This window comes from Lathyrus oleraceus, chromosome 2 (genome assembly GCF_024323335.1).
Source record: "Lathyrus oleraceus cultivar Zhongwan6 chromosome 2, CAAS_Psat_ZW6_1.0, whole genome shotgun sequence".
Classification (NCBI taxonomy): Eukaryota; Viridiplantae; Streptophyta; class Magnoliopsida; order Fabales; family Fabaceae; genus Lathyrus; species Lathyrus oleraceus.
This window is the reverse complement of record NC_066580.1, coordinates 456613147-456630755: the sequence shown is the minus strand read 5'-3', so window position 1 is coordinate 456630755 and position 17609 is coordinate 456613147. Positions and strand designations below refer to the sequence as shown.

Genomic DNA, 17609 nt, shown 5'->3' with positions numbered 1-17609 from the left:
TGGAAGGAAGAGACTGAAGCCATCTTCTTGCGCTATCTCTTAACGAGAAAGGAAAAAGACGAAGTCGAATTTCCTCTGAAGTGACACCATTAGCTTTAACAGTATCAGCGTATTGGACAAATACGGATAAATGAAGGTTTGGATCCTCGGTAGGATTTCCAGAGAATTGGTTCTGTTGCACCGCTTGCAATAGTGAAGGTTTAAGTTCGAAGTTGTTTGCTTCGATTGCGGGTGGAGCAATACTCGAATGCGGCTCATCTTGCGATGGAGCGGCGTAATCTCGAAGAGCACGAGCTGGTTCTTCCATCTCGGGTATCGGTGAAGGAAGAAGATTTTTAAGATCAGGAATTTCAATAGGAGGGAGATTGTTTGCAGCACGATATTCCCGAATTCGTCGTAAGACTCGGAGATATAGTTCGATGTCGTTGATTCGTAAGTAGAACGGCTCGCCTTGTAAGCGAGTGTGTGGCATACAAATCAACGAAAGAAATAAAAATAAAAATAAAAAAGCCTTAGTCTCTACAGCGTAACAGAAGAGTTACTATATCGACTAAATAAAAGTCCCCGGCAACGGCGCCAAAAACTTGATCGCGACTTTATGAGTCGAAATTGGGGTACAAACTGCGAGTGCACAGTTCTATCGCGTAGTTTTAAAAGATATCGATCCCACAGGGACTTATGAATCGATATACCGTTTTCTAAGGTTACTTCGTAAAGCTAAGGCGGATGATACTTTGATTGTTCGGGGGAAAAGTTAAAACTAAAATAAGATATAGATTAAATATCAATTAGGCGGATATCGGTATGTAGTTCGTCGTAATTAGGGAATCAAATCTTCGTTGGTTCTTTGGGTTTTTTAAAATAAATCTTTTCAGTAAATACTATTGATTAAAAGTCTTTTCTCAAACTCTCGCTCTGTTGAATAGACTATGACTTTATATTAACGCAGCTGTCACTTATTGGTTAAGTCCAAAATCACTTTTTGAAAACAACAGAATCCATAGAAACTCTTTTTAAGAAAACACTAATCGTTTAAACACCCTCGTCTCAAACTCTCGCTCTGTTGACTTAGGTTATATAATTAAATTCAAATGCTTAACTATCGTCCTCACATTTAACTTTTAAAAATACTTTTTGAAAAAGATTAGAATTTAATTAACTCTAAAAATTGCTTTCGCCCTGATTTAGAATTAATGCTCAATATACTATGTCCAGTTAAAAACTCAAACTCTCGTTCTATTGAATTTAACTTCTTTATGTCTTTTACTCTCGTACAAAAACTTTGTTATTAAACCTGTAAATTGAGACCATAAAAAGAGTGACTTTATTTTTAAACGTAATTAAACCGACTTAGTTTTGATTCCTTCATTCCGCTTACTTTACATACCGATACCTAAGTAAATTAGCCAGACATGCTAAATAGATCTAAACAATCATTATGCTTAAATAAATTCATCTCGGGCAAACAATATAAATAAACAATAATGAAGGATATATAAATTCAAACAATAATTAAAGAACCTGAGTAATTAATAGCAGTCTTGAACACTCCACCACAGACCGGTTGGATTTGTTCTTGAATTCTTCAATCGGACAGGAAAATAAAAAGTGAAGGAATAAAAAAAACCTAGGGTCTAACGTAAGGTTAGATCCGGTAAAAGATACACAATAGTTTCCGGTGTAGAAACTATTGTGTGAAAAATTAATTAAGTGCTTAAAGGAATTGCTGGAAAGGAAAAATAACAATTGCAAATAAAAGTAAAAACTGTAAAAATAATGGTATGCTTGCACGACTGGAAGAGAAAAATTGAACGAAGCAGAGAGACGGTGGAGAGAGAGAGTTGCAGGGTTTGCCAAAAGCCACTATTTATATTGGTCACTTTTTGTAACGGTTTCCAAAGGCCTTCCGTGTAAAAATCCTCACGTTCCAATAGTCAAGCGTAACAATAGGCTTCAACGTGCCTCTGTTGCGCTTATGAAGCCAAAAATATAGGAGAATGGTGTGACGTCCGTCACACCATGTGTTACGCTCATAACACAAGTAGGCAGGGCGTGACGCTCGTCACAGGCGCAGCGCCTGTGCTTTTGGGCTGGGCCTTGGCTTGGTGGAATTTGCTTCTTTTCATTTCTTTTTGCACCTCCTTTTCTTCCTTTTTCACTTGTGCTTCAAATAAACTACCTGAGATAAATAGAAAGCAAAATACCAAGTAGTATCGAATAAAATGAAATAAATTGAAGTGAATAATAATATAATTTAATTAAATCGAGTCCTAGAATGTGATATTATTTCATGTTATCAGGTATTCGATAAGTCACCGGTGGATAGTTCAAATGCCAAATATCTTTCAGTAAAAAATATTTATTTAAAAGACTTTATCTCACACTCTCGTGATTGTTGATTCGGCCTATAGCTTTAAGTCAGAATGTATGTTCTTGCTGTCCCATTTGAAGTTAAAATTACTTTTTGAAAATAAATAAGTTCTAATTGCTTTTAAAGTACTCTCGCTGTTTTTAAACTCAATGCCTAATTTTTACTATCCAGCTCGAGCCTCACGCTCTCGCGATTGTTGGTTCTCACCTTAGTTAATTTTCCACTCTCGTGGCAAAATCGTATTAAATAGCTTCTCACTTTTGTGACAAAGTTAACTAAATTTAAATTAAAAACCTCAGCCTAAAAGATTGTTTGAGAAAAAGAGTCTCTTCTAATTAAATTGTTACATACCGATACCGGTAATTTAGCCGGACATGTTAAATAGAGCAAACACAAAGCATGAACAGATTAACATTGCAGCAAACATAATTATAATAATAACTGGACAATAATAATAATAATTGAATAAAAACCTGGTAATTGGATTAATAGAGTACGGCAGATCTTGGAGTACTTGAGCAGTCCTCCACAAGCCGGTAGGATTCAGCTTCTTCAATACAATTGCTTACTAAATTAAATACAGTGTAGTAGTTCCTCAGTGTAGGAAACTACTACTATGGCTAACTGGAAAACGGGAAGGAAAAGGGAAAATGGGAATTCTAAAAAGAATGGTAAATGAACTAAGGCAACAGAAACAAAGTTGCTGAAAAGAAAAAAACTAAAAAGCTAGAATGCTGTAAAAAATCAATTGCAGAGCGTAAGTGTAAGCGTTTCTAATTTTTCCAACTTATGTCCTTTATATATTGCTTTGGTAGGTCTTGGTAGTTGAGAAAATTAAGGAAGACTGGTTGAATGAGGAGTCCACGGGGGAGCCATTATGTCGGAGAGAATTTAAGCACGTTTGGGTGCCTCTGATTGACTATTTCAAAGCGTAAAATCTAGCCGTGTGACACTCTTCATGGGCCTGTGACGGTCATCATAGGTTGGGCCGTGCCGGTCGTCATGCAGCTTGTGACAGTCGTCACATCAGCAAATTCTGCATTATGGTTTTCTGCTTTTTTTTCTGTGCTTTCTCATATGTTTCTTCCTTTTCTACATTTTGCTCATTAATGCTTGGAGATTTAAATACCTTCAAAAACAACTCGAATACTTGCAGAATAATCGGAATATTAATTAAAGTGGTATGATCTTTGAGTGTAAATCAAGACAAATATCTGATGTATTTTCGCGTTATCAAATGCTAAGTTGAAATGTTGGATATCAAAGAAAGGACTGAGAGTAAACTCTATGTTTTGCGAGAAGTTAGGAATGGAAGGTGTTGGGAGCTTAAATGACCTCCTAATAAGAGTCAAACCCTACATTAACTATTTGGAGGAACTCCTAGATAGGGAAGTACAAAAAAGTCGAGGGCTGAGGATCACAAGGAAAAATTAGGGATAGAAATATGTCAAGCCAACTAACAGGGGCCTATGGCCTAACATACAAAGGGCAAGGTCAGGCAAACCTTTTTTTTAAATAGAAAAGACCTAGGTTTTATATAAGCCTATTTAGTTAAAAAGGCTAGGCCTCATGCCATAAAATATCCTTTTAAGCTTACCAGGTCGACATACTTAAATAAATATGAATAATTTAATTATTATTATATTGTATATTGTACTTTAAATTAAAATACAAAAATGAAAATTTATTATCTTGAATAACTTATGAGAACATGATGAAAACACCTTATGAACAATGCCATACATTGTTTTCCTAAATTTTCCTAAACAAATAATCTCACAATTTATGCTACTAAGTAAGCTCAGATAAGTCAATGCAAATAAACTTTTAGTATCATTGATATTTTAGTTTTTTAGTCTATGCAAACTTTATTGAATAACTTATTTAGACATGTTCATATAAATAGACTTTTAAGTAGGCTAACAGAATAATCAGGCATTCAAAAATGATTGGCCCGAGCCTAAAAATAAGTCTAAGAGAGGCTATTGGCCTAACTTAGGCTTTGATATTTTTAGTAGGCCAGACTTAGGCTTTACAAAGCCTAGCTCAACCCGGTATACTGTAACCCATAAGAACAACCAATAGACTAAAAAAGACTATAATTAACGTCAGGGCAGAGAAGATATAGGGCCATAAGCCAGGTTCAAATCTTGCATTCCCTTCAACACATAAAAGGAACGAATTTTACAGGAGTGCGCTAACACTCACAACTACAAATAACACATGTCACGTCAGAGGGAAATGAATTTCACCTCAGTTACAATACCGAGGTAACGAAGGGTGACATAAAAAGTGATAACTTTACTTCTCGATTAAAAAATAATCGAAGGGTTAATTTAAATGATCATGGGTTCGAACCCTTGTATTAACTTTTTTATATTTTCCAAACTAGCACCATATATCTCTATTTAATAACAAAGCTGAGGGAATATATATATAAAATACTCATTATATTATTTACACATAATATTAAAGTAAAAATATATAACAAATTTTGAATCCGATTAATCGTCACCGCTGTCAGTGAAGAACAAATATTAATCCTCGTTTCATTGAATCTTAGGAAATATCAAATGTTGGATGCAATATATTCTCTATGACTTTTGGATTTATTTGTTTTTTATATAAAAAAAGGTTAAGATAAAATAATAAATATTCAGTTAAGAGATTACGTTAGAACACAAACCTTTAATCAATTTTTTTTCTGCACTTGCAATCCATCACATAAATCTTTGGCAAAGTAAATACACTCTTGCCAACCACATATTAAAACCTAAATTTTTATGCTCTTGCAATCTATCACATTGATAGTTTTACTTTGTAAAATCTCATGACACTCCAATTAAATATAGAGAGTTTCACAACAATGTTTGGATTTCTTGTGGATTCACTAATATTCATAATGCTTTTATTAGAAGACTTTTACGTTTAACGAGGATCACTAATGACAGTATCTTGAGTGTTAATACACATTAAATGAGCGATAAATATTTGTTTAAAGATGGTGAAGAAACTGAATAAACACGCTTATATTTCAGCTCAATTATTACTCAAAACCGAGGTAAAATGTGTTTCTTTTTAAATAAAAAACAATAAAATATATTTCAACCAAAGTGCCACATACCTCTTGGTTTCTTTCAAAAACCGAGAGGAAAAACTTTTTTTTTATATTTACATTGTTTACAAAGAATATTAAAATAAAATATTTAAACAAATCAAGAGTTTGACAATGAATTATTGGATAACAACCTATTTTTTCAAATTTCTGATAAGTTATTTGTTCCAAATAAGAGGATTTTTTTTGTATTTGCAATTCATCTCAGAGAGATTTCATTATCTTGAGCAAATGCTTTCATGACAAATGCTTTCACATGACAGAAAACATGAAAGACAACGTGAAAGAGAAATATATGATTATTTTTATGAATAAATTTCTCAATATTGTCTACTAAGGAAAGTAATAAATTTCTCAATATTGACAACCGAGAAAAACAATAAATTTCTCAATGTTTTCTTTGATTGACAACATATGGAGTTTATTACAAAAATACAACAACATCAACATCATTATGTGAGATAGATTGCAAGGGCATAAAAAATATTTTGTTCAATATTGAAGAACATTGAAGATTTTTTCTGTCTTATAATTCAACCCATAGAATGATGCGTAAGATTTTGGAGCGACTACATATAAGTTAGGTTTAGGGTAAAATTTGATTAACTTATAGTAAAATATGATAATCTAATCCCTCGGTTAGTAAATATAACCGAAGGAATATATCGTTAATTTAAAAATTAAAAACAAAATAAAAAGAAATACACCATTTTTAAAGAAATAAAAACATAAACTGCTGATAATGAGATTCAAAGCATGTCTTGAAATATTTTTCCCTCTGTTTTATTTAAAAATCGAGGGATATGTGGTGTTTATTAAAAAATAATATAAAATATGACACACCTTGACTTTTTACCTCAGTTTTTGATTGAGTGGAATTTTTTTTGGTCATAAAATATATTATTTGTAGTAGTGACTGACTCCAAGGAAGTCGGGATAAAAAATCCTTACCTTGTAAAGGGATCAACTAGGATCTACTAAACAAGGTTCTGACGTTTCCATAACAACAACGAGCATAACATAGATGAATGATTGCATTTCAAAGACGCGACAAAGTAACTAATTAAAAAGGTAAGATTGACCTAGAAAACCCACCTAAGCTAAATAAATGTTACATTGAAACCCACCTATTAGTTGAGGTGGCTACGAGGGAAGAGAGGAAAGGAATTTTTGGCGATGATGGGTATTCATGTAAACATTATTACTTTATTTTTTGTCAAGTTGTTGTCATTGTGATTGAAATATGTTGAAAGAACGTACTCTTTTTGTAGTGGATGGAGGCGTGATGGTCTCTATTGTGATCAGGAAGATCTCTCAGGAAAAGGATCCTCTGATGGCGTATGGTTGTTGTCGCTGCCTCCTGAGCCATGAGGAGGAGAATTACGGCGATGGTGATGACAATGATTTCTTTCAAGAAACTCCTGCGCTTTTCTTAGTTGTGACACGACATTGACGGGAGTGACCATTGGAGCGGCTCAAGATCGTGTTACGACATCTCTAACTGAGTTACGATATGAGAAATGATTTTCTCTGTTGATTCTATTTGATGCAGAGAAGTCTCTCGTTGAAGATGCCCGTGTCTTGCTATTTCACTTGGTTGTAGGTATTAGTCATGAGTTTGTTAGAACTAGATACGCCCATCGTGGCTTGGAGCTATTGAAGGTTGTGTGACAGTTCCACTCAAGAGGATTGAAGCGAAGGTGGAAGAGGGGGTTGATATTCGTTTTCGGTGGTTGAATTGAAAATTGATGATATAATGAAGCAATTGGAAGAAATTCTTGAGCAAATGACTAAGAAGTTGAAATCTGACATAATGCGTCAATCGACGAAGTGGTTAAGATCGAAGCATGTACATCTTGGTGTTGAGAAGATTCTTCCGTCATGAGAATGAGAATTGGTGTTGTAGTATTTTGAAGCATCTAAGGTGTTTATCGCATACTAGGAATGTGAACAATGTTGCGTTGAGTCGTTGCTCCAATTGCTTTGGATCCTACCATTGTAGAATATAACATAAAATAGTTGTAAGATGATTAACAATAATCAAAGTGATTATCTTAAGCGTTTACAACGGTTAAAACAATTATCATATACATTTGCGATAGAGCAACAAAGAAGATCAGAGAAATTTGATGAAAAATTTGTGAACACTATAAGATGATTCCCACATATCACACAATTATTCCTATTGAAACAAAGAATATGCATATGTAAAAGATGACCACCATGAAAAGAATTAAGATACAATGATTAATGTATCCGCTATCCGCTAGTTCGAGAAGGGACACATGCAAGGTAACACTCTAATACTTAAGTGTGTAAGAGAAGAATACTTAATTGTGACTCAAAATGACATTTATATTGGGCTAAACAGTTATAACCATCACTAAGTGACTCGGGTTCATTGCAGATGACCGTTAAATGTATACCAACCATCACTAAGTGACCCGAGTTGATTGGAGATGGCCGTTAAACATATACCAACACTGTTAAATGTATACCAACAGGGAAGATGAATACGGCATATCAACAATGAAGATGAAAACGGTATATCAACCGTGAAGATGAAAGTGGTAGTATACTTTCGTACAATGTTGTGAAACATAATTAAATCGGTCTAATTAGGCTTTTGCCAACCCGAAACAAAACCCAAATACCTTATAAAAATTCAAGTCTACCTATTATATTATTTGGATTCATATACATTTATTTTTGTTTTACATTTGGTTGACTTGAATTTGCAAGTTTACAAAGGTATTTTAAGTGTTCCATGAGAGAAAGAGATGGTTAGCGTTAAAACGATGAGTCATAAGTTATGCATGTGAATTTGTAAGCCTTGGTAAGCCGTTTTAGGTTGCATAAAATGCAATAAGATGACTGAAAATTTTATTCATCAAGATCTATTAGACACCAAAATAAGCTAATTTTCAAGAAATAAGTTGTGAAAAGAAAGGTTGCCTATTGAAGCCTAAACGAACACATTGCTTCCCACCAAACTAATTTTCAACCTCTGGCGCACTACATCCATAAACTATAGAAAATGCAAGTTTTTAAGTCTGCTGTTATGGATTACCTGTTTGCTATCCTAAACCTAGTTGATCAAAATAACAACCCCATTGTTACAGTAAACTAAGATGCATTCATATATCACATATTCATATAGCCAGACAAAAGAAAAAACAAAAACAAAATGCGGACACATTCTTACAATTACAGAGTTATTACATGATCAATTTTCATACAAACATACAAAATTGAATTGAATTTTAATAATAGTAATATTCATGAACAAGTCTATAATGTCACACAAGTCATGACTTTTGAGGTTCAGGCCCCAAAATACCGTTAACCACCGCTGAAGCAACCAAAACACCGAAAACCTCTGCTCCCGCCACCACACCCGCTTGCGCCAATCCCCCAAAACTCACTGCCGTCTCTATTCCCTTCTCAGCCGCCTCCAGTCCTTGTTCCGCCGTCTCAAGTCCCCGCTCCGCTTTCTCCAGTCCTTTTTCCGCACTTTCAAATCCTTCCTTCACAATCTCCTCAGCCTTTTCCTCCGCTTTCTTCAGACTCTTCCGTATACCAAACAGAGGAATATCCTGCGCCAAAGACACCGATTCTTTCGCCGTCAACGCCGTAGACGCTGAGAGAAGAAACAGTAACTCCCTTCGCCCTGGTGTCGGAAACGCCGTTACAGATTTCGTAGCTTGCGCCTTGCATGTAAACGATGCTGCATTGCAAACGACGAAACGGTTACATGAGAGAGTTGGAAACGACGAGATTGCATATCCAACCATTGCTAAACCACACTGATCCTTTTCGCTTGTGGCTACTAATTCCTCATTCTTCTACACAATACGAAGTTTTATAATTACCACAATACCCTTCTTAATCAATGGTTTTTAAGCTGACACGTGTAAAGTATAATTCGATAACCGGTTCGGGTTTATTAAATGGATCAGTCGTTCGGATTCGGTTTTCTTATTTTCATTTTTCATTTTTCATTTTTCATTTCTCACATTTTGCGCCATCTAGCATTTTCTGAACAAAACCCCCAAAACCCAAATCCTATTGCAACTTTCCTTCTTCTCGCTCTCTCTGGAGTGAAATTTGCAGAAGATTACTATGGTTGAAGAAGCTCCTACTGCATCCGAGACTTCCGTTACAATGCCTCTAACAACGGAAACTATAACGGTCGTCGACGAAACCCTAATTCACGACGAGCGCGGCAAAAATGGAATCACTGTCAACGCTGCCGTGGAGTCCGCCACGGTGTCGGAAACTTCTGCTCTGGTGTCCGGTAGCGATGGTCAGAAGTCTCTGGACATGGCTGTTGAGTTGATGGATAAGGGAAACAAGGCCATGAAAGAGAACGATTTTGATGAGGCAGCTGATAACTATAGCCGTGCTCTTGAGATCAGGTTCAATTTCTTTGTGCGTTAACCTAAGCTAACCAAATTGTTTGTTGAGCTGCTTCTCTTTGATTTGTATATTTCCTTGTAAATTACAATTACTATATCTGTTTTTTTAGCTTTAGATTTGATCTTTAGGTTAAATGATTGAGAATTGAGTTGGAAACAATCTTACATAGAAGTTCACGTTCTCAGTGTTCCGTTATAGGCATACTCAGTGTTTTATGGATTAGGCACACTCTACTCGAGTTCAAACCTAGTTTCACTCAAAATTAAGTAGTTTTACCTTTCAAATTTGTAAGCATTGTGTCGAAACAAATCTAGACTTAGATGCTATCTCGGTTGGTTTTCACTAGTTCCGTGCTAGGACTGGTTGACTTGCATAGGTCTGCTTGGTTGGTTATTGACATCTTTATTCTCAAAAGAGCATCCAATTATTCAGTGGAGGCTGTTAAATTCTGCATTATCATGGTTTATGAATATTACTAATTGATGGAATGAAATCATGTTTTCTTTTCTTAATATTTGAAATGTCAGTGAGTGTTACAGATGGCATTTTATGTCAAGTTGTCAACTATGCTTAGTTATCATAGTCCATAGAGATTTCAGGATAGCCTTGGGTTGATATGAAGTATGATGTAGTTTTGCACTGAACTAATAGAAAATTGTAGTTAATTTGATACTTTCATGTTTTAATCCTACCAGCAGATTTTTTTTTTATCTTCAAACCAACCCGATACTCTTATAGGACCCATGAACAGATCAATTACATGTCCACAGAAGAATGTCTAAATATTTGCTAAGCTTCATTTTCCTCTACTCAGTACTCACAATGTTCTGAATGAATGAGTTTTAATCAACAGAGTGGCCCATTATGGTGAACTTGCTCCTGAGTGTGTCCACACATACTACAAGTATGGCTGTGCACTGTTATACAAGGCTCAGGAGGAAGCCGATCCTTTGGGTGCTGTTCCCAAGAAGCAGGATGGGTCCCAACATGGCTCCAATAAAGAAGGACCCGTGAAGAGTGCTGTGAATGCTGAATCCTCCACTGCATCTTTTCCAAGCAATGTTGAGCAGGATGTGACTTCAAATAACCAGGAGTCAGAAGTGGATAATGGTCAGTGCATTGCTTCTGGTGTTTTTTGGTTGCTTCACAAGGAATGAGAACATTTTACTAAATTTGTTCTTCAAAGCATGTATAATATTAATGTGCTGTTGCAGTCTGCGTTATAGTGCCTTCCACTCATCGTTCATTGCAAATAAGTGAAAGTGTTCCACGGCATTGTTTTTAATGAAAGAGTAAATATGTGATATTCTTTATTCTCTGTTTCTGTGGGCATGAGTTACCTTGATTTATGAACTTTTCACTCAAGAAAAGGGAAAGCACAATGTTCTTCGTTTGTGTCTTAATCAAGTCACTTTTTCCTTTCTCTTTGATATGTGTGCGTGGTTGTCACTTATTGTGGGGTTTAAAGTGACTTGTGAGTCTGTGGCATGTGCGCACCAAGTCTGTGGGATTCAAAAGCCCACAGTTAATGCATTGTATTCTGGAAACTTGTGAACACTACCTTCTGAATTGTAGGGACATGGGTTACTTTGATTTATGAACTGTTTACTCAAGAAATGGGAAAGCACAATGTTTTAATTTGTGTCCTAATCATGTCACTTTTTCCTTCTCTTTGACATATGTGCATGATTGCATTTATCGTAGGGTTTAAAATTACTCATGAGTCTGTGACACGTGCGGACTAAGTCCGTAGCATTCAAAAGCACGCGGTTAATGCATTTTATGCAGGAAAGTCGTGAACACTACCTCCTGAATTGTTGGGAGTAGACACTTTGTTTCACAATGTCAACTATTCTAACCAAATTTTAATAGCTAGCAAAGATCATTGTTTGATATTAGATTAAGTGTATTATTTTCATACACTTTTCTGGGTAAATTTATGTTTTCATAATCACTTAAGTTGTAGTCTGCATAGAAAACAATTTCTCATTGTTAGTCGTGTTATTTTGAAATGTGAAACAGTGTCTGGTAAGAACGGCCAGCAAGATGATGGGGATAGTGACGCTGAAGGCTCAGCAGAAGGTGACGAAGATGAGTCTGACCTGGACTTGGCTTGGAAAATGCTTGATGTTGCTAGAGCCATTGTTGAAAAGCAATCTGTCAATACTATGGAACAAGTGGATATATTGTCAACATTGGCAGATGTTGCTTTGGAAAGAGGTATTTTCACGCTCTTATATTTATTTTAAATTTGGCCTATACTTTCTTCCCCAGACTCAGAAAAAGGGGGATACAATTATTCTAAAGGTTGAATTGTTTCTGGGATCTGTTTTTTACAGAGGATTTTGATACATCTCTCTCTGACTATAAGAAGGCACTGTCCATCTTAGAGCAGCTGGTGGAACCTGATGATAGAAATATTGCTGACTTGTATCCTTGTCTTAATTCTTATTTTGATGCGATATTATATTACTTATGTTTGGGCTTGATCTTCCACTATTAGCCTTAACTTGTGAAATAAGAAATTTCCGAATATGCTTGTGTTTGGAGGTTGGTTCTAGGCCTGAAGAAGCTGTTGCTTATTTAGAGAAGGCTACATCTGTTTGTAAGGCACGTTTACTTCGTCTCACAAATGAAGTGAAGAGTTTTTCAGATTCTACATCTCCTGCATCCAAGTTAGAGCGGGATGAACAAACATGCCCTGGATCTGAGTCAAATAACTCAATTGTGGATAAACAAGCAGAAATTGAAACTCTCACAGGTCTCTCAAGTGAGCTGGAAAAGAAGGTAGACTTCATTAAAAAAACTCATGAGGCCTATTTGTGACATGTTATTTTGATATAACTGTGAATATATGGAATTGCAGCTTAAAAAAGTTACGAGGCCTATTTGTCATATGTTATTTTGATATAACTGAATATTTGGAATTGCAGCTTGATGATCTGCAACAGTTAATCTCGAACCCAAAATCAATTCTCGCTGAGATCCTAGGAATAGCAGCTGCCAAGGCAGGCAATGGAAAGGAACCATCTCCAGGAAAAGTGAGCTCCACACAGTTGGCTACTGCCCACAGCAGTGGAGGTTTTGACTCCCCAACCTTTTCAACCGCTCACACCAATGGATCTGCTGGAGTCACACACCTTGGTGTGGTAGGAAGAGGAGTTAAGCGATCATCAAATGCAAGTGTGGCAGAAGCAGGCATACCAAAGAAACCAGCATTAGAAACAACCGAAGACAAAGGCAATGGTGGCAATGCATGATGTATACTGGTCTCAGCTCTTTTGTATGAAGTGCACTGTCTGAACACTGAATGCTATACAGTTTGGTGACTCTTTGAATTATGGATTGGACAAATTCTTGCAAGTTCCATGATTGACTGATTTCAGGAAAGTGTTGTCATATTTTTCATTACTGTAGGTTGATGTGCAGCTAACTGATTTTGTCACATGTTTCTAAAGACTGAAATTTAACACCCTCAAAAACTTGTAATCACTGACCATCATTATATGCATGTTCGATTAGGGTTAGTTTGGTGAAAAAAGAAAAAAGGGGAGGTATTGAAAAAAAATTTAAACGGAGGAAAGAGGGAAAATGAAGGGAGTTAAGGGATTTTAAAAATGCCGCGTTAGGTTTAATGAGAGGAAAGAATAAATTTTAATGGAGGGAAAATGTGAAATTACATTTTTGACTTGGATAAAGTTACATTAAAATATGGGAGTATTTAGTATAAATTTAAGCGAATTCTCTACTTCAAGTTTCCCCTTTTGGAGGGGATCTAAAATTACCTCAATAGATTTTGCTACCTTTCTTTATTTTGAAAAAAAATCCAAATTACTGAAATTTAAAATAATTTCTCTCCTTCCTCTCCTTTTCTTCATTTCCCTTCAGCCAAACAAATATTTACACTGTTTGGAATTTGTCACTCAAAATAACGATTGGTACCTGAAAGAAAGTAAAACCCATCCAAAGTATTTTCTATCACAAAAGCTATCATCCAATTTGAGGTTTAAATCATACTTCCTCCGTTTTTTAAGCATCGTTTTTGGATTTTTTATCCATATTTAGACATCTAGTAATTATTGTTATTTTTTAAATGATGATTATCTTTTGTTTATAATATTCTTAATTTTTTAATAATTTTTTCTCTCTCTATAATAAATGATTAAGATAGTTTTATCAATACTATAATTAATATTAAATTGAATTTGATACGTCTGATTCGTGCAATGATATATAATTAAAAAAAATTAAACCAAAATAAGAAATTTTATTTAATAAATAATATATAATGATTAGATGAGTTAGTTTATTCCAAGTTTAAACCAATTTATATTATTCAAATTGGACATTTGTTATAAAAATTATAATAATATAAGTAACAATAAAATATTCATAAATTATTGAAAAAATGGTTGAATAGTTTATATTTTATAAAATGAATCAATTAAGAAAACTTTGATTTTGAATAATTTTATTGGAGTTGTTAAAGTTTTAATGGATAACTAATCTCTTTATTTGCATAGATAATAATTTTGTACAAGGACTTGTAAATTATACTAACTCCATTTTTTATTATAAATCGTTTTAGAAAAATATTTTATACCATAATATAAGTCATTTTATAATAGCAATGAATCATTAATGCTATTTTTTCTATTATACCCTTAAATATTTATTATTCAATCTCATTTCAATTATGTCAATTTATCTTTCTAATACCATTAATAAAAGATAATTTTGTAAAAATTTTCATAATTTTTCTTTTCGGCACCACAATTATTATATTTTTTAATATGTGTGAAAAGTCAAAAACGATTTATAATAAAAAATGGAGGGAGTAATAAAATATATTCTTAGGAATTCCTCGGATAAATTTCAGTGTATGTTCTTCTCTCTTTTTGCAATTTTGCAATTTATCATTTTCATATAAATTTATCATTTTTGAAGAAATGTGTGATCTACAATTCATCTTTTTCTTGCCTATAGCAATTTCTTGTGTAAAATTTAAGTGTGGATAGATAAAGTTTATGATCTTATTAGTCTATAGTATATTTCTATTCTTCTGTCACATCTTTATTTTCAAGTTATTTTTTGTCAAAAAAATTATTTTTTCAACTTAGTTGCTAATATGACCTAAATATAACCTATATGGTATGATCTTTCTCAAATTTACACTTACTTTTCTGTTCATTCTTTTCGTTTGTTTTAATATTTTCTGATTGCAAAATAATTGAAATATTTATACAACTAGGTCGACTTCTACTTTTTCTTATAAAAATAATCATATTTTTTAAATTATAACGAAAATAACCACTGATCATGTTTTGTTGGACGACAGGAGGAGTAATCAACCCTATTGGCACATGCTTTCATTTGTTACACATAGGCGCCATTATGGTTGGCGCATGCATATACTTGTCGCCACTGCATATGGCGCATGCATGCATCCATTAGGAGTATGCGTCACCACATGTGGCTACTCCTTTATTTATAAATTTTATAAATATAAACATCATCTCCCATCATTTTTCACATATCTTCTTACTATCTCCTTTTATTTTTTTTCAATCTCCTTCCATTTTTCTTCAAAATGTATTCACATATGTGTTCTTATATTCACACGAGAAATACCAATTTAATTTATTTGGCAGTAAAGTCTCCGATAAAGATCCGACTCTAAAATACAAAGACGTTCAAGCATCTTAACATGTGCTTGATCCGTTGGTTATATGGAGACATTACAAAGGGTGAAAAGATCAGAAGAATTCAAAGGCTTGTTACCATGTTCAGCGACAATGGAGAAAGTCGTTTCTGAAACAATGTTAAAACTGACAAAGATGTTCGCATTATGATGCACGGTTCTGATGAAATTATTTTGATGGTTGTAATCACATAGTTATGTTGTTTAGTTGTTGTATTTGTTTGTTTTGTTGTTTAATTGTTGTTTAGTTGTTGTTGTTAAATTGCTGTAATCGAATGTTATGATATTTATGAAATGAAAGTTGTTTTTAATATAAAGTAAAATGGTTACATTTAAAATTATGTTGTTGTGCTTATTCCAACATTAAGACAGTTTGTACGATTGTGTCTGGGCTAACGACATGAACTACATAATCTCACCAATTTGTTCGCCGTGTCCATTTCGGTTCGAATACGCGTGCTATTAGGCCAACCATTTTTCTTTCTTCGCATTTTTCATTGTGCCAGACCATCTCCCCTTGATATGCAGGCAAATAATCCTTTTTTGCTACCACCGAAAAGCTATTATTGTAAATATTGCATAGGTTTATGACTTTGTAAACGGAGGATAGTAAGTTGGAAGGGTTTGTCGATCCTTTGAACATGCCGTTATGACATGGGAGCAACACATACGAAATGCTTGGAACTTTCCACAGTTGCACAAACCTCTATCTAGTTTCACTCGATAATATCCCCTCGGCCTCCTTTCATTGTGATCCATTGACTCTGCAACACTGAACCAACCTTTATTATAGTCAAACATTGTGACCACCTGTGTGTTAGCTTTGGTAGCTTCCTCCTTAATGAATTTCATTGAAGCATCACTGAATAACTGCCCTTATGGTAACACTAAACTCCATTTTGAACGTCTGATCTCAAACAGTGACCCTAGCCTAAAATAGGTTGCTCTCACCAAAGCGGTTATTGGTCGGTTTCAGATGCCTTTGAAGATAAAGTTCATTGATTCCACGAGATTTTTTGTCATGTGGCCCAATCGTTGACCATTGTCGTATTCTCTAGTCCACTTCTCCAATGGAATATTGTCGATCTACCTTATTGCATATGCATTTGTCAATATGATGTCTTCACAGTAGTTTTTGAATGAAGGTTCTGTTAATGCGTACCCTGCATTCACAACCTTCTTCCACAACGTCTTGTCTTTTATCTCCCACATGAAATTTTGAGCAATGTGTTTAATGCAGTAGACAAATGCGTTGAAAGAGGATCCTGTCATCCGTTATCAAGATTTTTATAGGCACTCTCAATTGATGCCTGTCTGTCTGAAATGAGGAGCAATGTGTAATCAAATATTGTTTAGAAAAAAAACTCCATCCACCAGCAGTCCCCCCTTCAACCAGACTGAAGGCGATTGGAAAAATGTTGTTGTTACCATCTTGTGTCACTGCCATGAGTAGTGTTCATTTATATTTCCTGTACAACCATGTTTCATCAATTTGTATAATAGGTTTACAGAAAGAAAAACCTTTGATGCATGGTTCATGCGACCAGAAGAGTCGGTGGAATATGCCATTTCCACTAACACAAGTCTCGTCTGAGGTATATGTCGACAAGGTCTCTAAAATGACAGTAGTCCCCGAAGCATAATGCTTAAGTGCCACCAAGTATTTTGGAAGTTCTTTGTACGACTCCCTATTTTAATAGTTCTGACACAATCTTCTTTTGTGCAAAATATGTCTCCCTCTTTTAATGATCCTTAAGTTTACATATACAGATTATAAAATATATCTGACGATGGTTCAACTGCACCTAAGTTCAAGTTTGTCATGTGTTGAGGTGGACAATAAACATGACTAGCAGGTAATTACTCTTTCTCGTGGTCGACAATATCATCGTTCACCATTTGTTAAACTAATATCTAATATTCTTCTTCTTCCTCGTCAACAACATCGACTTCAGCCTGTTCATCATCGTCAATTTGAAAAAAACACTTTTGACGGGTCAACG

At 34.6% G+C, this 17609-nt stretch overlaps 2 protein-coding genes across 2 annotated transcripts; one reads left to right on the top strand and one right to left on the bottom strand.

The window, feature by feature from the left end:
• Positions 1 to 8665: 8665 nt before the first annotated feature.
• On the bottom strand, positions 8666 to 9324 carry LOC127120321 (uncharacterized). Its single transcript, XM_051050733.1, has one exon. It carries the CDS (start codon positions 9278 to 9280, stop codon positions 8795 to 8797), a length of 486 nt encoding a protein of 161 aa, XP_050906690.1. The 5' UTR covers positions 9281 to 9324; the 3' UTR covers positions 8666 to 8794.
• A 148-nt stretch (positions 9325 to 9472) lies between these two features.
• Positions 9473 to 13397, top strand: LOC127120320 (uncharacterized). Its single transcript, XM_051050732.1, has 6 exons — positions 9473 to 9904; positions 10759 to 11015; positions 11928 to 12125; positions 12245 to 12335; positions 12428 to 12692; positions 12839 to 13397. Exons 1-6 carry the CDS (start codon positions 9609 to 9611, stop codon positions 13163 to 13165), a joined length of 1434 nt encoding a protein of 477 aa, XP_050906689.1. The 5' UTR covers positions 9473 to 9608; the 3' UTR covers positions 13166 to 13397.
• The last annotated feature ends 4212 nt before the right edge of the window (positions 13398 to 17609 follow it).

Excerpts from the sequence above, each read along its gene's own strand:
- LOC127120321 (XM_051050733.1), bottom strand. The coding sequence starts at position 9,280 with ATGGTTGGATATGCAATCTCGTCGTTTCCAACTCTCTCATGTAACCGT.
- LOC127120320 (XM_051050732.1), top strand. The coding sequence starts at position 9,609 with ATGGTTGAAGAAGCTCCTACTGCATCCGAGACTTCCGTTACAATGCCT. Across the intron at positions 11,016-11,927 it reads GGAGTCAGAAGTGGATAATG|TGTCTGGTAAGAACGGCCAG; the intron begins GTCAGTGCATTG and ends AATGTGAAACAG. Across the intron at positions 12,336-12,427 it reads GATAGAAATATTGCTGACTT|AAATTTCCGAATATGCTTGT; the intron begins GTATCCTTGTCT and ends TTGTGAAATAAG.